Source organism: Camellia sinensis, unplaced genomic scaffold (genome assembly GCF_055761805.1).
Source record: "Camellia sinensis isolate YWXY unplaced genomic scaffold, ASM5576180v1 Unanchor14, whole genome shotgun sequence".
NCBI classification, from domain to species: domain Eukaryota; kingdom Viridiplantae; phylum Streptophyta; class Magnoliopsida; order Ericales; family Theaceae; genus Camellia; species Camellia sinensis.
The window spans coordinates 3,979,908-4,000,131 of record NW_028129020.1 but is presented as its reverse complement, the minus strand read 5'-3'; the positions used below and the strand labels follow the sequence as shown (position 1 = coordinate 4,000,131).

The 20,224-nt window shown below is 37.0% G+C and overlaps 1 protein-coding gene and 4 long non-coding RNA genes across 6 annotated transcripts in view; 2 read left to right on the top strand and 3 right to left on the bottom strand.

Moving 5' to 3' along the window:
• LOC114301368 (uncharacterized) overlaps window positions 1-20,224 on the top strand; it is a 49,136-nt gene that overhangs the window by 6,834 nt on the left and 22,078 nt on the right. For both annotated transcript variants that reach the window (XR_014358165.1, XM_082911888.1), the window contains exons 4-7: window positions 24-370; window positions 15,248-15,539; window positions 17,598-17,756; window positions 18,440-18,805. Coding sequence is in view for 1 of the 2 variants with exons in the window: in XM_082911888.1 (XP_082768014.1) it covers window positions 24-370; window positions 15,248-15,539; window positions 17,598-17,756; window positions 18,440-18,805 (1,164 nt within the window). In the remaining variant the exon portion in view is untranslated. The remainder of the gene's footprint in view (window positions 1-23; window positions 371-15,247; window positions 15,540-17,597; window positions 17,757-18,439; window positions 18,806-20,224) is intronic.
• On the bottom strand, window positions 4,824-5,073 carry LOC145814950 (uncharacterized). Its single transcript, XR_014358168.1, has 2 exons — window positions 4,978-5,073; window positions 4,824-4,935 (listed from the first exon to the last, which is right to left on the bottom strand). It is a non-coding gene; the product is annotated as an uncharacterized LOC145814950 (long non-coding RNA).
• On the top strand, window positions 4,929-5,931 carry LOC145814949 (uncharacterized). The gene is made up of 2 exons (XR_014358167.1): window positions 4,929-5,656; window positions 5,694-5,931. It is a non-coding gene; the product is annotated as an uncharacterized LOC145814949 (long non-coding RNA).
• LOC145814948 (uncharacterized) lies at window positions 8,038-8,385 on the bottom strand. The gene is made up of 2 exons (XR_014358166.1): window positions 8,282-8,385; window positions 8,038-8,239 (listed from the first exon to the last, which is right to left on the bottom strand). It is a non-coding gene; the product is annotated as an uncharacterized LOC145814948 (long non-coding RNA).
• Window positions 9,299-10,181, bottom strand: LOC145814951 (uncharacterized). Its single transcript, XR_014358169.1, has 2 exons — window positions 10,144-10,181; window positions 9,299-9,548 (listed from the first exon to the last, which is right to left on the bottom strand). It is a non-coding gene; the product is annotated as an uncharacterized LOC145814951 (long non-coding RNA).

The following is a 20,224-nucleotide window of genomic DNA, read 5'->3' as shown; positions in this document are numbered from 1 at the left end:
AATGGTTCTTTTACTATAAGTAGGTGTGGCTACATAACTTGGGGATGGAACAATCAAACGACTTGTGCCTTTATCATGAAAAAGATGACATGTTCTCTATCGGAGTTGAGGCTTCTGAGAGCAAGAAATTTTTGTTCATTGCATCTGAAAGTAAAACTACAACTTTTGTCTTCTATTTTGACATTTCAAAGCCTGAAAACGGGCTTATGCAATTGACACCTCGGCTAGATGGTATTGACACTTCAGTTAGCCATCGTGGAAATCATTTTTTCATCAAGAGGAGAAGTGATCAGTTTTTCAATTCAGAATTACTAGCATGCCCACTGGACAATATATCTGCAACCTCAGTTCTTCTCCCTCATCGGGAAAGGTAATATTAAATCTTTGCTTTCTTACAACTTGGTGGTAGCATTAAATTAGCTCTTATTTTGTTCGTATTATGGTGTAATCTTCACAGTTATAACTTACTAGTTACAACAATGATATTAACATAAAGGGTTTGAATTGAATATTGTGCACCCATACACAAAGTAACTTTTTTGTGTGTAAGAATTTATGTATTATTGATTGATGTCTTGATTGATAGATTACAAGATTCATTAATTACAATTCCTATACAATCTATATATAGAAGAAAATGTGGTAGTAGGTGTAGTGGAGGTGATAGTGGGTTAGGTGAAGTGGAGTGTGTAGTGGAGTAGAGGTAGGTGAAGTGGAGTGTGTAGTGGAGTAGGTGAAGGTAAAGATGGGAAATTCTAACAGGTGAAGGTAAAGATGGGAAATTCTAACAGCCCCCCGCAAACTCAAGGAGGAGAGAAACTAACCAACTTGAGTTTGGAGAGAGTAACAAAACAAGAAAATACATAAAAATAAAAAAGGATAGGAGACACTGTATGGTCGTGTCAGACCGTTGGTGAAGACACTGTATGGGGTGTCATAACGTTGTAGAGGACACTGTATGGTGGTGTCAGACCGATGTAGAAGACAGTTTATGGGGTCATGTCGGACCGTTGTAGAAGACAATGTTGTGACAGTTTACGGAGTCTTGCTGGACCCTTGTAGAAACTAACCGGAATCAATGTCGGGACAGTTTACAGAGTCTTGTCGGACCCATAAAGGAGCTAACCGGAATCAATGTCGGGACAGTTTACAGAGTCTTGTCGGACCCATAAAGGAGCTAACCGGAATCAATGTCGGGACAGTTTACAGAGTCTTGTCGGACACTTGTAAAAACTAACCGGAATCAATGTCGGGACAGTTTACAGAGTCTTGTCGGACTCTTAAAAAGTTGCACCCTCAAAAGGTGTGCCCAATTTTGTCAAAAGGCGTGCCATCAAAAGGCGTGCCCAATTCATCAAAAGGCGTGCCATCAAAAGGCGTGCCATCAAAAGGCGTGTCCACTTTGTCAAAAGATGTGCCATGAAAAGGCGTGCCAGTTTGTCGGGCGGCAAGAGGCGCGCGATACGCGTGGCTGCCTCGGCTATTTAACCAAGACGAAGGCTGAGGCGGAGGCATACCATTCTGAAACCTCTGAAACCAACCCTTCGCTGAAAAAACTCTGCCTCTGCGGAGAGAGAAACTGTGGAACACTTTGTTGCCATTCTGTCACCAACCCTTCCGAACATTACCAGTCTGAAATTGCTATTTCGCTGAAACACTTAGCAACCCAAAAACATGGCCTCTTCTTCCCGTCCAGCTACCCAGAACCTGCTCACGCTCTTTCCAGAACTGAACGAGCCCACAAGAGAAATAACTGGTGCGGTGGCCAGTGAACCTCAACCAAACACCTCTGGTTTTGCTCCATTGAACTTTCCGATGCGGTCGGTGGAGCAAAAAATGGCGGTGCAAACTGATATTGAGGCTAATCAGTATACTCTGAAGTCATGCGTGGAAACCATGACGGCGGTCACAAATTTGTCGAACCGGCTGCAGAGTAGGACAAATGAGGTGCAGCATTTAAATTCCCAGCTGGCTCTGCTCCAACGCATGTATAAGGATGCGCGAGCAGAGATAAGTGTGCTGAAAGCAGAAAATAAGGAGCTGAAGCGGAAGGCCACTGTGATGTTCCGATTTGGAGGTCCGCCGTATGCTGCAGTGGAGGAGTATGGAGGAGTGAACGTGCTCGGCGGCGTAGGAAACACGGAGGCAGCACCGTCAAGGGCCGCCCAGGACGGAGGAAAGAAGAAGAGATCTGCAGCAGAGTAGAGAAGAAAAATCCCACTGTGGGTGTTGGGTGTGTTATGGTGTTTTTTTTTTTTTTTTTTTTTTTTTTTTTTTTTTTCTCGTGTAAAATTATGATCGGGGTTGATCCTGACATGAATAAAATAAGTGTGTTTGGCAAACTCGAATGGTAGGTGTGGTAAGGCAGAAAAATCAACTGGAATGACTTTTTTTTTTTTTTTTTTTTTGTGAAAATAATAATAATAATAATAATAATAATAATAATAATAATATTAATATGGAAATCATGGAGTGGGCGGTGGTACAAAAATATTGTGTAGAAAAAGAGGGAGATGGTGGAAAAGAGAGGCCACTCATGTTATTAAAATAAATTAAGGAATTAAAAAAAGTGATATTGGTTTTGTTTTCAAAAAGATGGATTAAAATAAATATAAAAAAAGAAAAAGAAAGTGGAGACCATGATGAAAGGTGGGAACAAGTGTGCTGGTGCTGTGTTGTAATGGTCAGAAAGAGAGATAAGAAAATAAAATAAAATAAATTTCAAGGTGCTGTGTTGTAATGGCATTGAAATATCCACCATCATAAAGAGTATCAGTGGTGCTGCATATGTTTATGAGCATTATTTGAGGCCTTTCTTTCTTAACCCACAGCAGACTGTTAACGTCTAGTATGTCCCAAGGAAGAAGGACATCTTCAGTAAGCCAGATGACATTCTAACTGCTGCTGAGAAGTACATAGAAGAACATGGCCCGGAAGCATTTGAGAAGCTTGTTAGCAAGGATAGGGAAACCAAGTTCAGGAGTAGCAATTACACGTATTTTGATGAGGACCACAGCTATTGAGCCTTGTTTGGCTGAGGGAAACACCTTTTTTCCGCTGCTGTTAGGAGTATCTTTCCGGTGGAGAAGCTGCTATGGACTATTTGGGGAGAGTGATGTCGAAAGCCGGAGCCTTGGATCTCGCCACCGGCGTCGGCGGAAAGATCGAGAAAGACGATGTTCTCTCCGCTGTCCAGAAGTATGAGCAGTATCACGGCTACTATGATGCCGAGAGAGAATGAGATGTTATGAAGATATGATGAGGAGGTAGGTATGTAGTAGACAATTCTAGCGGACTAGGTTGAGGTCCGGCGGGCGGCCAAGGCGAGGTTGCCGCCCGCCGGTGAAGCGAAAAAATATTAAATTCTTAACCTTGCTCTGATACCATGTAAGAATTTATGTATTATTGATTGATGTCTTGATTGATAGATTACAAGATTCATTAATTACAATTCCTATACAATCTATATATAGAAGAAAATGTGGTAGTAGGTGTAGTGGAGGTGATAGTGGGTTAGGTGAAGTGGAGTGTGTAGTGGAGTAGAGGTAGGTGAAGTGGAGTGTGTAGTGGAGTAGGTGAAGGTAATGTGGTAGTAGGTGTAGTGGAGGTGATAGTGGGTTAGGTGAAGTGGAGTGTGTAGTGGAGTAGAGGTAGGTGAAGTGGAGTGTGTAGTGGAGTAGGTGAAGGTAAAGATGGGAAATTCTAACATTGTGCTAGCAAAAGACACAGTGGATACTTCTAATCCTAAGAAATGTGATCCAAATTAGTGGTTGATCTTAACTTGGTCAAGAAACTGCTATTCGAACATAAGGATAGCATAATGGGTGTCGCTGCTCAAAACTGTGTCAAAAGAAATATAAAACATTAATCTCTTGCTGCAAATGGTTTGTGTAGAAGAGTTAGATGCTTGTTTGGATTTTCTTATAGTGTGTACAGTTTGAGGTCGTGACCTAGAGCAATGACGAGTGCTTTCCATTCCCACTGCTTTGGTGTGGGGTCATTTTATAGGAATTAACCTCTTCACAAAAAGAGGATAAAACTCCTTCCTTCATTGGAACGGCATTTTTGAGTTAGAGGAAATTAGAAATGCAATATTTGAATGGGAGATGGATAAGTACAAGGACCGGATGGTTTTTCTATGATTGTATTTCAAGATTGATGGGATGTGGTTAAGCATGATTTTGTTGAAACCGAGACTTACTATATCCATGTGAATTATGTTATTTTTTTATTGGGGTGATCTCTGAAAAGATAGATTGCCCATCTCTTGGTGAATTTTTTGACATTGAATTGTGAATGCTTGCACAAATGCTACTTTTTATTTGTTTGATTCCCAAAAAGGAGAATTCCTTGAAGATTTGTATTTTTCAACCAATTACTTTGATTACATCTTTGTAGCAAAACTTCTTTCAAGTAGATTTATAGTGGTTTTGAAGGATACAAGATCAGGGTGCCTTTGTGGAGGGGAGACAGATTTTGGATGTGGCTTTTATAGCTAGTGGGTTTGTGGAGTACAAAAGTACAAACAAAGAAGGAATTATCATTAAAGTAGATTTTGATAAAAGCATATGATCACTTGGAGTGGGATTTTTGGACTTTTACGTGAAAGGGTTTGATCTTAGATGGAGGAATTGGATTAAGAGGTGTTTGTTTTCTATTAGCTTTTCATCTATAATTATTGGCAAGGCTAGTGACACCTTTATGGCTTCTAGTGCGCTTAGGCAGGATGACCTTTTGTTAAAAACCACCTACTCTCCACCTACTTCACCCACTTAAACCTACTCCACTAAACCTAACCCACTACACCACTACCACCTCACCTACTCCACTAAACCTAACCCACTACACCACTACCACCTCCACTTCACCTACTCTCCACCTACTTCACCCACTTAAACCTACTCCACTAAACCTAACCCACTACACCACTACCACCTCACCTACTCCACTAAACCTAACCCACTACACCACTACCACCTCCACTTCACCTACTCCTTACCTACTACACACTCACCCTCTTCTATATATAGGAATCATGAATCATTGTAATAGATATCAATATATCAATCAATAATAATACATACAATTTATTCTCTCTCTTTCTCTATACATTATTTCTTATATGGTATCAGAGCTGGTTTAAAACCTAGTATTTTCGCTTCCCCGGCGGGCGGCAACCTCACCTTAGCCGCCCGCCGGACCTCAACCTATTCCGCTGATAAAATCAACAAAGATTTGTGCAACTGTAGTCATGTGTGAGGCTGATGGAGAAGAATTCTTCACCTCATATGACGAGACAGTCTGGAACTGGAAACACTGCAACATTCTGCTCTGGAATTCTGCAGCAGCTAGATTATAGCTTGGTTGAGTGCCAAGCTTTGGTTCTTCCACCCACTCTTGAACTTGCCCAGCAAAGTGTGAAGGTTCATGCTTGTGTTGGAGGGACTAGTGTGCGCGAAGATCAGCGCATTCTCTCCAGTGGGGTTCATGTTGTTGTTGGTACTCCTGGTCGTGTGTTTGACATGTTGCGGAGACAATCACTTCGCCTTGTTTACATCAAAATGTTTGTCTTGGATGAAGCTGATGAAATGCTGTCACGAGGTTTTTTAAAAATCAGATCTATGATATTTTCCAGTTGCTGCCACCCAAAATCCAGGTTGGGGTGTTCTCAGTTGCTGCAACCCAAAATCCAGGTTGGGGTGTTCTCTGCCACAATGCCACCAGAGGCTCTTGAAATCACCAGGAAATTCATGAATAAGCCTGGAAAGAGAAAAAGCTCATGCTAGGATTTGCGAAGTGATTCGCTGCAGGAATTTTGGCTTTGGATGAAACCCTTACCATACTCCACTCATTCTCTCCAACTGTTCTAACTTTTTATTTTTATTATTATTATTATTATTATTATATCAAATAATCAATGCACTCATGTTCCCCACTAACAGTGTCCACTTTTGACCCAAACCATTTTCAATCCATCATTTCTCCTTCACCTTTTGCACCCCACTCACCGACTCTCTCTCCACTTTATCACATGGGTTTGTCCCTCTCTCTCCTCCATTTGATTTCAAAAATCACTTATTTTTATTTATTTTTTCCAAGTCACTTTTCCTCTTTTTTAAATACCCCACTTTATTTTGAAACAATCGCACTGATGTTTTTCATATAATCCATCTATAAATATTTTTTATCTATTTTCTTTCTCCCTTGTTTTCTTTCATTTTATTTTTATTTTTTCAACAAAACACTCCCAAAAAAAAAAAAAAAAAAAAAACAACATTTTACAAACTTGTCATTTCTTCATGCCGGGGATCAACCCCGATCAGCATTTTACACCATAAAAAAAATAAAAATAAAAAAAATAAAAATAAAAAAACACAAAACAAAACAAAACACAACCAACACAAATCGGAACAGTGGGATTTTTCTTCTCGCCTATTCCGCCGGTCTTTTCTTCTTGCCACCGTCTTGGGCGGCCCTTGCCGGTGTTGCCTCCGTGTTTCCCACTCCACTGGGCATGATCACTACTCCCTGCTCCTCCACTGCAGCATATGGCGGCCCTCCAAATCGAAACATAAAACTGGCCTTCCGTTTCAGCTCCTTGTTTTCCGCCTTTAGCACACTTATCTCTGCTCGCGCATCCTTATACATGCGTTGGAGCAGAGCCAGTTGGGCGTTTAACTGCTGCACCTCATTTGTCCTACTCTGCAGCCGGTTCGACAAATTTGTAACCGCAGTCATGGTTTCCACACATGACTTCAAGGTATACTGATTGGCCTCCACATCCGACTGCACCGCCATTTTTTGCTCCACCGACCGCATCGGAAAGTTCAACGGAGCAAAACCAGAGGTGTTTGGTTGAGGTTCACTGGCCACCGCACCAGTTATTTCTCTTGTGGACTCGTTCAGTTCTGGAAAGAGCGTGAGCAGACCACGGGAAGAGGAGGCCATGTTCTGGGTAGCTGGACGGGAAGAAGAGGCCATGTTGCTGAGTGTTTCAGAGACGGGTTGGTTACAGAGTATTACAGAGTTTCTTTCTCAGCAAAGGAAGAGTTGTTTTCAGAGGATTTTCAGAAGTTTTTTTGTCTGCCTCAGCCTCAGCATCAACCTTGGTTAAATAGCGAGGCAGCCACGCGTATCGCGCGCCACTTGACGCCAGACGACAAACGGGTGCGCCAGTCAAGGCACTCACGTGCCTCGCCATCATGTCCGGCACATCTTTTTATGACTTGGGCTCGCCTTTTGATGGCACGTCTTTTTATAGATTGGGCACGCCTTTTGATGGCACGCCTTTTTATGGATTGGGCACGCCTTTTGATGGCACGCCTTTTGAAAGATTGGGCACACCTTTTGAGGGTGCGACTTTTTAGGGGTCCGACAAGACTCTGTAAACTGTCCCGACATTGATTCCGGTTAGCTCCTTCAAGGGTCCGACAAGACTCTGTAAACTGTCCCGACATTGATTCCGGTTAACTCCTTCAAGGGTCCGACAAGACTCTGTAAACTGTCCCGACATTGATTCCGGTTAGCTCCTTCAAGGGTCCGACAAGACTCAGTAAACTGTCCCGACATTGATTCCGGTTAGTTTCTACAAGGGTCCAGCAAGACTCCGTAAACTGTCACAACAACTGTCACAACAGTGTCTGTTACAACGGTCCGACATGACTCCGTAAACTGTCTTCTACATCGGTCCGACATGACCCCATAAACTGTCTTCTACATCGGTCTGACACGACCACACAGTGTCTGCTACAACGGTCCGACATGACCCCATAAACTGTCTTCTACATCGGTCTGACACCGCCATCCAGTGTCCTCTACACCGTTATGACACCACCATACAGTGTCCTCTACATGGTTATGACACCCCCATACAGTGTCCTCTACAACGTTATGACACCACCATCCAGTGTCTTCACCAATGGTCTGACACGACCATACAGTGTCTCTTATCCTCTTTTATTTTTATGTATTTTCTTGTTTTGTTACTCTCTCCAAACTCAAGTTGGTTAGTTCCTATCCCCCTTGAGTTTGCGGGGGGCTGTTAAAAACCACCTACTCTCCACCTACTTCACCCACTTAAACCTACTCCACTAAACCTAACCCACTACACCACTACCACCTCACCTACTCCACTAAACCTAACCCACTACACCACTACCACCTCCACTTCACCTACTCTCCACCTACTTCACCCACTTAAATCTACTCCACTAAACCTAACCCACTACACCACTACCACCTCACCTACTCCACTAAACCTAACCCACTACACCACTACCACCTCTACTTCACCTACTCCTTACCTACTACACACTCACCCTCTTCTATATATAGGAATCATGAATCATTGTAATAGATATCAATATATCAATCAATAATAATACATACAATTTATTCTCTCTCTTTCTCTATACATTATTTCTTATACCTTTGTCTCCATTTCTATTATCTCTAGTTGTTGATGTGTTAGTGGACAGTTTTGTGGTAGGGAGGGATGAGATCTCTATGTCTCACTTACAAATTGCAGATGATATTTGCTTTCGGTTTTGAAGGTTTTTGAGTTGATTTTTGGGTTAAGAGTAAATTTGAGTAATAGTGCATTAGTGAGATCAATGTCCTGCAAGTTAGATTTTAAGGGTTGGTAGGACTTTTGGGATGTCCATTAAATCATTGCCTTTGAAGTACCTAAATCTTCATTTGGGGGGTAGTCTAGGTCTTAAACATTTTGAGCTCCAGTAGTAGAGGAAATTGATGGAAGGTTAGAATGAATGGAAGAGGGGGCGATATACTTTGGTCCAATTTGTTTATCTAGTGTGCCTATTTATTGTTTATCTTTGTTTAAAATTCTTACAGAAGATTAATGGAGAAGTAGTTTCTTTACTAAAAAGCAAAGGGGGTCATAATATTTTTGCTCAGTATATTTGCTTGGAAAGTGGTTATGGAAATTTCCCATTGAACGTGATCTATGAAGCGTGGGTACTTCAAAAAACAAGCCGTACCCGTACCGGGTATTTACCGGCGTATGGTACCTCGTATGGTACTTCTTCATATGTACCAGGTACACGAAACACGTACCCAAATTTTTTCTTCTTAATTTTTGACGTACCCAGACATACCTACTATATACTTAAGCCGTACTCTACGTTACACGGACTCGTCAGTTTTGGCGAAGTACCCGTGTCGACACGACACGACACGGGTACGGGTACGGAATCCGGACGGGATACGGCTTGGAAAAAGTGGATACGGCATAGAAGAAGAGGATATAGCATATGGAAGTAAGAAGAAAGATGGCATACCTGTGATTAGGGCTATGAAAAGTGCAATTAGGGCTTCGATCCTGCGATTAGGGATGCGATCTTCTTCTTTCGAACTGTCTGCTTTTCTCTCTCGATCGTTCTCTTCGTCTGTCTCTTCTCTCGCTCTCGATCTCTTCATCTCGTTCTTCTCTCTGGTTCGATCAGCTTCGTCTCTCCCTTGCGATGCTTCGCTTTTTCTCCCTCTCTCTCTGTGTCGTTTTTCTTCTTCTTGATTCAGATCTCTGCTATCTATTGTATCTATCTATTATTATAATAACAATCTACCTATTATTATAATAACTATAATAATAATAACTAATAACTATAATAATAAATGTTATTATTATATATTATATAATAATAATAGTTAATAATTATTTATATAATAATTATTATATAACATATAATATATTTATTAGATAATATATTTATTAACTATTATTATTATTATCTATCTATTATTATAATAACTATAATAATAACTATTATTATTATATATTAAATAATAATTATTATATAACATTAATATATTTATAAGATAATATATACTTATATATATATTAATAAAAAAAATAAACACATGTATGTAAAATAAAATAAAAAAATGAATTAGAACACATTATTTAAAAAATATAATAAATAAATAAAATAATTAATATATATTAAAATAAAAATATTTATAAAATATATATATATATATATAATATAACTCATCTTCATATAATAAATATATATTTTTTTTAAAAAGTTATTTAACGTATCCCCGTACCCGTATCCAAATTTGGATACATATCCACGTATCCTTAATTTTTAATTTTGAAGTGTCCGACCCTTAGATACGTACCCGCACCCGATACTCGTACCCGAGTCCGTGTAACATAGGCCGTACTGTACTTCAGTTGAAATAATATTTTCTTCTACTATAGAGATAAAACCCCTTTAACTAGACTTCTTTTTTATTTTTAATTTTATACTTAGCATGTTTTTAAAATTAAACTATGGTTTGTAAAATATATTGACATTTAATTTTGATTTATACATTTACTTTTGGCATTAAATGTTAATTATAGGTTAAATCTTAACAAATTAAACCATTTAATTAATTTTACATTACTATAAATTAAAAATAAATATTTTTTTACAAGCGTACCAAGCCGTACTTGTACCCTGCTTTTTTTGAATTTACCGTATCGACGTACCCATATCGTACCAGTACCAGAACTCGTACCCGTACCCGTGCTTCATAGAACGTGATTCTTTATGAAATTATGTTGTTAAAAGTAAGCATGGAAAGTAGTATAACCATTACTGATAAAAGTGAAGGATGGATTAAAGGATGATTTTCTGATTTCGTGATTAATCGGTTGCTTATTTATTTGACAATTGTGCTTCCATTGAAACAAGTCATGCTGATTTTTGGTTTGTATTAAGTTCATTGCTATCTCAAAACATTTAGATGTCTTTCGCTTTGACAAGTTGTCCAGTTTTTTGTTAGCTTTCATGTTCTATTGGTGGAGAATTGGGAATGTATTCATGATGTTGTGCTTCTAATTTTCCATCTTTGAAAGTGTGACTTAGGATCGACAGTTTTATGACCATGTATATAATGTATAGAATGAAAACTCATTGAAGACATATTGAAAGCACATACACGAGCTCAAAGACACTAAAAGTTCAAATACAAAGAAGCCAAGAGATAATCATGAAGAAATGTCTTCACCAACATGATAAGGCTTAGTATGGACGGCAAGATTCTTGAGGGGGGAATGGGAATGAGATTCCAGGTTGTCATGGTTCAACTGTTTGAAATGGATTGGATTGGGAACGTGATCCCTGATTACCTACTCAAGCTGGAATCACTTTTCCAAACTAAGCAGGAATCTGATTCTCACACTATGTTAAGATCACATTTATGGAGGAATGTGAACCATTTAAGCGTAAAAAGTCCTATAATTTTTTAAATTTCATCATTTTCCCATAGAGAATTCCTAAGTAAGCCAAATACTTGAACAATGTAGTAGTAATAGGATTCCTGGTAATGAGATTCTTAGTTGTTCCGTTTGATTCCTGTCATTCCAAACAGTCAAAACTGTTTAGCGGGAGATATATTTGAGGCTATATTGTCAGAAGTGAACATTTATCAAGAGCGTGTTGAATTAGCCCACTCATTCACATAAGCTTGGAATCAAGGAGCTAGTTTGAAAAAGCAAAATATACAATATTTAGACACATGTTACTATGCACATTTGTGTTGGACTTAGTATTGAATAGGTTGACAATAAGTTTTGGTAAACTTGATGTAGTTGTTTGATTGTGATAAGTTGTGGTTGTAGATTAAGGTCTCGTTTGGGAACATGTTTTTTTAGTAACTTTTTGGCTTTTTGGCTAAAATGTGATGTAAAAAACACTAGTATGTTTGGGATGATTTTTTGGCTTTTTACGAAAAGATGTGCAAAAAGTAGAGAGAAAAGGAAATCTTTGACTTTTTGGTATGGGTTGTTAGCTTTTTGATTTTTTTAGTAACTTTTTAGCTTTTTGGCTAAAAAAGCCACTTGCCAAACGAGGCCTAAGGGTGAGGCTAGGAAACCTATTTTTAAAGGATTTGAAAGGTTGTGGATGACCTTCTAAGTTGTAACACCTGATGTTGAGATAGTGAAGTTTTGTAGGATTGCCTAGGTACAAAACCTGCAGAATTTCTATTAGGAGGTCCTAGTAGGTTAGGTTGGTAGATTACCTAGGTAGGAAATTCTATAGGATTGAACTTTTGTGTCAATCTATTGAAAACCGTCTGTAGTGGGAAAATGAAATACGTAAATCTGACGGGAGTCTGTGTATGTAGGCATGAGTGTTATGCCGAACCACTCTAAATCATGTGTTCATCTCGCTTTAATGTTTGGCACTTTAAACTTACATTTGAATTTTGAATTGATGAGATGAGTGTGAACTTGTGTTGTGCCTCCATTTTATATTACTCAATTATGTTCATGAAAGAAGAGTTGAGGATTGTGTAAACTATGTATAATCAATTTGTTCCAAAGCAAATACCATTGAATTGTGTATGTGAATGAGTAGTTGAGTTTATACTAATTGATTACTAGAATTGATCGATTAAAAAATTGAAATTAGTTGTGAACTCACAAACCCTCTCTAATTGGTCGTCGAAGATAAGTTAAATTGTTTTAGGGGTTTAGGGTTTTATTAAACATATGAATACTTGAAATATATCTAAAAAGATTTGAAAGAGACAATACTGACATGCCAAATTGGGTTAGAGGACTTAAAACTAGACAATGTCTTAAAAATAAGGGACAATTACAAAATAACTCCCAAAGTTTGATCCTTATAACAAAATAAACCCCGAACTTTTAATTTTGTCAATTTAATCTCTAAACTTTTGATTTGTTTTCAGTCTAAACCATTTGCCTATTTTCCTTATGTAAAATTGACCGAAAAGGGTATTTTAGTCATTAAATTCAATGAAAATGGTATTTTAGACATTTTATGTATACCTACATTGAGTTTAATGACTTAAATACTATTTTTTCATCGGTTTTACTTAATGAAAATAGATGGATGGTTTAGATTGAAAACAAATCAAAAGATTAGGGTTTAAATTCACAAAATTGAAAACTCAGGGTTTATTTTGTTAAAAGGCTCAAATCTTGAGAGCTTCTTTTTTTTTTTTTTTGTGGTAATTATCCCTAAAAATAATGATTGTCCTGTTCAATCCCGTTTAGGACACTTTCAGTATGTACTTGATCACTGACACAGAAAGGTTTAGATACTGACTACCCAAAGTAGTACTGGCTACTGAGTGCTGACTACTTGTCTTCTCTGTTTACCCCCAGAAAAAGAATTTTGCATTGAGGCATTCCGCTATAGATGACTACGAACTTGTGAGAAGAAAGTTTAGTATCTGAAAATCTACGAAACTTCTAAATATTAAGCTGTAATGCTATGCTGATCAGATAGTGATATTGAGAGCTTGTCATGAATAATGATTGCATGATGTGCTTGTCTTTTTTATTTCTAAAAAGCCAAACTTCATCCTATGTCTGTTAGCAGGTACAACTTGATGATCTATGAGACATGGACACAAACACGGACACGGGACACGACATGGACACGTGGACATACAAATTTTTAAAAAATGAGGGACACGAGATGCTCAATATATATAATTTTTATATATTTATTATATGTAAAATTAAAAAAAAATATTATTTATTTATTTACTTTAATATAAAATATCATTTTCAATTTTTTTCAACAAATAAAAATAATTTATTCTGTATGTTAATGTTTAGCAAACAAGAATATTAAAAAATATAGAGAAAAATAAAGTTCTTTATTTTTTATTTTTTTTATTACTAAAAACAAAAAAGGTAAAAAAAGAAAAAGAAATAAAGAATAAAAGAGGGAGAGAGACAGTAACATGAAGAGGGGGAGAGAGAGAGAGTCGAACAAAAAAGGAGAGAGAGCAAACAAGAGAGACGAACACAGAGAGAGAGAGAGAGAGAGATGGAAGAAACGAAGAATAGAGCACTAAATAGAGGGAGAGAGAGTCGAGGAAGATGAATAGGTTCGATGATGAACATAGAGCACCGAACAGAGGGAGAGAGAGAGAGTCGAACACATAGATTGGAAGAACATACCTTGATCTAGCCTCCTCGTTCTAGGTCTTCAACAGGTTCTTCCCCTTTCTCTTTGTCTTTCTCTCTCTCTGTCTCTCTCTCTCTCTCTCTCTCTCTCTCTCTCTCTGTCTTTAATGGGTTAGGGTTTCTCTCTGTCTCCTGAGTTAGGGTTTCCCTCTATTTTCAACGTGTCCATAACGTGTCAAGAGTGTCCAGTTGCGAATTTTTTTTTTTAAAAAAAGGAGACACGTTAGGTAGAGTGTCCGACATGTGTTCACCGCGTGTCTGACTCGTGTCCGTGTCCGCGTCCGATATGTGTTCGTGCTTCATAGTAGATGATTGTAACCATCCTAAATGTATGATCTTGAGGTAATTATATCTGGTGAAACACCATCCATGTTTTAATCCAAAATAATATTATTTTTCAGCCCCAAATTTCATTCATTAATTATTATCTTGCCTTTACAATTGAAGCTACTAAAAGTACATTGTGTAGTCCTATAAAAGAATTGCCATATGAAATGATATACTTTGTTACACAAATTTTCTTTTTTTGTGTTCTTGTCAAACTTTTGTAGTGGTACAATGAAAATAATATTAGGAATGAAAAATAAAACCTGAGATGGGATGACAATGAAAATATCAATACACTAATTGAGCCTAAGTTGCAACTTGCTCGCTATAAACTCCAGGCAACACAGCATAATCACTTGATGAGAAAGTCAGATATATCAAGAAGAAAATTTGGAGAGTGTTTTCCCTCCCTTAATTTTCTATTAAATCTTGTACTTATTTTATTCAATTCTGATTGTCACTATGTTAAGGTTATGGTTTCAAGTCTTGGGGCCACCACTTTGTGCATTATGCTAAAGGTTAGGTGTGTACTCAATCTTTCCCCTCCCAAACACACATTAATGTGTACTAATTGGGCGTTGCTTTTTTTTGATTGTCACTATGTTAAGGCATTTTTTTTGTATTTTTTGTTTCTGTCTTCATGCTAATCAGGGGCTTCCTATTATTAGAGCTAATTAGCTAAATATAATCGGTCATCTACCATCAGTTTTTGTGGTTCCAATCCCTATCACACCCACAGAGCAAGAGAAGGAAATGATTATAGCACTACCCCTGTATGGAGTTTCCCAGAATTCATTGGTTAATTCTAAAATTTAATGTGTGACATGGTCATTCCGCAAATTGATCTGATGACTTTGCATATCTGTGGTAGATGTTATGTTAAATTCTTCCCTGTCAGCATTCCATGTACTTCTCTTGCTGTGGCATTTCAGAGCTTAACTTGTTTTACTTTTTGTCCAGTGTAAAGATTCAGGACATACAACTTTTTAATGATCATCTTGTCGTATATGAGCGTGAAAAGGGCCTTCCCAAAGTAACTATATATGGCCTTCCACCCATTGGAGAACCACTTGAAAGGCTTCAAGGTGGTCGGGCTGTTGACTTTATTGATCCTGTTTATTCAGTGGATCCATCAGAATCACAATTTTCTTCCAGCATTTTAAGATTTTTTTATAGCTCATTGAGGACACCGCACTCCGTTTATGATTACGATATGAACACAGGGGTTTCGGTACTGAAGAAGATTGAAACAGTAAGTCAACTGATGAGTGATTGTCAAACTTTTAGCGGGTTAAATTGGATTTCAAATTACATGTCTACCTTGTAGGTCATATCATATTTAGCTTAATCAATGTGATTACTCTCTGCTCGTTGTTAATGGATATAATTTTTCACATTTCTGTATTTATTCATTAGTGAGTGTGCTGACTGCTTTTCTTAATGTTGTTTCTTATATACTTTCATAGATTGTTTAACTCAAAACATTTGAAACTATATTAGGATGACACTATTCTTTCATTCCATGTTTCCAAAAGAATGGAGGTATTGCATGATGTAACTGTACTGTGATGCTTGACTCCTTTTTATTTTTCATAATCCAAAGTGTTAGGTCCTTGATTGGCAATCCCGACCGACAAGCACATTTCAGCTGTATATTTTCTTTTTTCATGTTTTGGTTCGAGTGTTTGAGAGCTTAGAGTTTGAGTCCTATCCTAATATTCTTTTGAGTCAAATTTGCATACAATTACTTTCTATTTCTAATTTCTTTATTTTTTTTATTATTAAATTTTAATATGAAAATGATCTAGGTGAATAATAATGCTAATGGGCAATATTGTCCATTAGAAGCTACTTGAGATGTTTGAAATGTTTGTCACCAAGCGTGTAAAAACATTTCCTCATGTCAAAATATTTCCAAAATGAACATTCACCAAACAAAATTGCATCCTCTTGTAAGTCCTTACAAAAGGACTTTCAACTATAAAAAGCTGTGCCAAACAGGTTCAAGATCTATTCAAAGCAAACTTAAAGGCCTTCAACAATATTGTGCTCTCTTATAAAATCTGCAAAAGAGAAAGATGATTCAAAAACTTAGCTGTAAGCCAAAAATGAAAGGAATAAATTAACGCAACTCAGCACCATGTCATCAAAAGTATGCCACTTATCCCTCCATATACGCATCAAACACAAAGGCACTGCTTTCTAACCGTTTTTCACCCTCTTTACATGGTTAGAATTGAATGACTGATCTGACATGACCCAAGAGATACCAAGCACAAAGAATAATGTGCTCGCTAACTCTGTTCCTGCATCATGGTGAAGCAAAAAGTGATTCATGAACTCTTTCACCTTACAACAGATGTAAGATCAGTCACGGAGCATTTTCCCCCTTTTCTCTAAGTTTTAAGAATAGAATCGAGAGCTGCATTCCAAATGAAGAAAGAGAACTTGGTAGGGACACCCACCTTCCAAAATACTCTTCCAAAGGAGAGGGCTATCTGCCCCACCTTGCAAAAAATGATGAGAAGATTTGGCTGAGAATCTCCTACCATTGGCTTGTTGTAAAATGATGTCCTCGCGATACAGCAACCTCTGTCCCTTATAAGAGCTCAAATAATTCATTTTGCACTGATACATCTTAAGTAGTTTTTTCTGCTAAATTTACCACCTGGCATAAGGTTTTTGCTAACACCTAGTATATTCCCAAAATTTATATTTGTGAGATTCATGGAATTTTTCTTTTTTTCTAGTATATTTTAAGGCCGGTGTGGGATGTTAATTTGTGGCACACTGGCAGCAACACTGTCTCAAACTGTTTAATTTTCTTTTTTGTTCCCATTTGTGTATTTGGGATATTGTGGCTGTTACATTGTCTCTCAAGTGTTTAATTTCCTTTTTGTTTCCCATTAAGTGTATTTGATCTTCCATCAAAGCTACTTTTTGTCTGTTTGGTTATGGAAATGTGTTGAAATTTTGGGGAATGTTAGATTTATTTTGTACTTTCTTTTAACTTTTAATGATGTATGTACTTTGGCGCAAGTGGTTCATCTTGGATTTTTTTTTTTTTTTGAAGATTTTTACATTTTGATTTTCCTCTTTATTTATTTTTAAAGTTTCTGCATAGCATGTCCGTGCGCATATTTTACATTCTGCAATAAGCAGATAGATTAAAGATTGTGACTTTTTTGTGTGCGACAAATATTACTTCTTTCCTGGTTAAGAAATTTCACTGTTGCCATTAAATTCTTTTGTAAGTGAAATATGAAGATTATGAATCTCACGTGTAATAGTTTCTATACTGTTTGACTAGGTCTTGGGAGGTTTTGATGCCTTAAATTATGTAACTGAAAGGCAATGGGCCACTGCTCCAGATGGAACTCAAATCCCTATATCAATTGTTTATCAAAGAAATATTGTGAAGCTTGATGGGTCTGATCTGTTACTACTTTATGGTTATGGTTCCTATGAGGTAATACCTGATTTATTGTTCAAATTACTGTCATATATTCAGGCAGGAATTTTATTCTGTTAAGAGACTACATTTTTTAGAAATGGGAAAACTTATGGTCTTATGTCTGATGCCTATGTTTTTGAAAAAATAAAATTTAGGCTTCTTTGCTATAATGTTCTGGTTTGCATTATGGTGCCCATTTGGATTTTGAAGTTCTGCTCTGTATTATTGCTTCATCTAATGGCTGCTTATAACTATGAAATATACTATTCATTAACGAATTTTCTTCTCACCTTCTGTTCTTCAGCATCATTATTGTCTTAAAAGGAAATATTGTACAAATTTTGAACATTCACAATTCTTTAACTTTCTAGTTTCCATGCTTTCTTTGCTAGTCGTAATTCACACAATCAGTTTGGTTATTCACAATCACGAAATCAATAGCACCTGTCCAGTGATTATTTTCTAAAACTAAGAGTTTGTATTTAAATGGATTTTTGAGTAATCTTAAAAAGTATATCCAGTTTAGTCCAGCCTGGGAGGGGTAATACCCATAAACTACTGCACAAGCAAATGTGGAGGCAGAGTTCCTGGTCCATTATTCTTTGCAAATGAAATGATGCTTCTTGTCCTGCTTTTATTTCAAGATTTTCATTCTAACTTTTACTTGGTGGATGCTGCAAATGGCGTGTTTTCAACAGTATTGTCTGGATCCTGGTTTCAAGGCATCAAGACTGTCTTTGTTGGACCGGGGTTTTATTTATGCAATTGCTCACATTCGTGGGGGTGGTGAAATGGGGAGGCAGTGGTATGAAGACGGAAAACTGTTGAAGAAGCAAAATACTTTCACAGATTTTATTGCTTGTGCAGAATATCTCATAGAGAAAAGGTACTGTGCAAAAGAAAACTTGTGTATTGAAGGAAGAAGTGCAGGGGGATTGCTTGTTGGTGCTGCTCTTAACATGCGGCCTGATTTATTCAAGGTTGCTGTAGCTGGAGTACCCTTTGTGGATGTTTTGACAACAATGCTTGATCCGACTATTCCTCTTACGACGTCAGAGTGGGAGGTCTGCTCTTTCCATTTTGTAGATTATCAACTCTTAAACCTTAATATCCTTTAGTAACTGTTAGTGGCATTACATTTACTGGAATTTGATCTTCAATTTGGAAGATTGGTCCTGGAGATTGATTCTAAAAGGTGATTATCATATGATAATATCTTTTGTCTATCATCTCTCCAATTCTATTGGCTACATGGAATTAATCTGACCAGATAGTTATGGGCTAATGTCTGTTATTTAAAGCAAAAAGCAAACCGAGGTGACGAGGCCTCTTGAGGCCTAAGCACAAGGCAATGGGGTGAGGGGATGGCTTCATCAAAAGAGGCGAATGCTAAGGAATTTAAAATAAAAAAAATATCCATAAAAAATATAAACTATCCAACCAAATCCAACAATCCAAATTCCGATATCCATTGAAATCTCAAGACCTAACAAACACTAATAACATTTTAACATTTTGAAATATAAAAATGTGATAACCATTCATTTAGTTCTACAGTTTCACCAATCCTAAGGTCCTAAAAATCATCAACACTTTCACCCTAATACATACAGACACATACGTAGACAAAGGCAGACGCAGTCATAGACACGGACATGTGATACGACACGAATACACCGGCATGACAATATTAAAAAAATGTAAGACATGACGTGTGAGACACGCATGAAATATAGTTTTATATGTTTATTATATATCATATATATTCAAATTGGTCATTGTTTCTAGTACTTCTTGTTCATTAAGTAGGTATTCAATTTTCTTTTGCCGCATGTCATAATTGGTCTTATCTAGGCTTTTTTCCCCCTTTTTTGGGTCATTAGATTCTAAGTTATTTTATTGAAACTTGTAGTGTGTTTGATGTGTGTCTGAAGACTCCAAACAATGTCTTGTAATGTGTTTGTTACATGTTTTCCAATTTTTTGAAGCATCTCTGAGTGAAGAAAATTTTAAACCTAAGTAGCACAAATACGAACACGTGATACGATATAGACACGGCACCGACATGCCAACACATCGATTTTAAAAAAATGTAGGATATGACGTGCTAGGGACACATTAAAATTTTATATTTTTATATATCTATTATATGTTATATATATGAATAATTTATTCAAAGATAATAAGAAAATGTAAGACAACACAAAATTTACATTTAAAAGCTATATATTACATAACTTAAACACCAAGATATCATTTACATAGCAATTGCATTCTAAACAATGCAAAACAATTATATAACATTGTATTATAAAAGTTTCGAAACATATATAGGATACATTACTTGTGTTATGAAGAATGGACAATATTGTTATAATGAAGGTATTCATCATATAGGACGTATTTGGAGAGTTTTCAGGAAGTGTCACCAAAGTGTCCACAAAATGTCGCTAAAGTGTCCAATGAGAATATTGAAGAAGTGT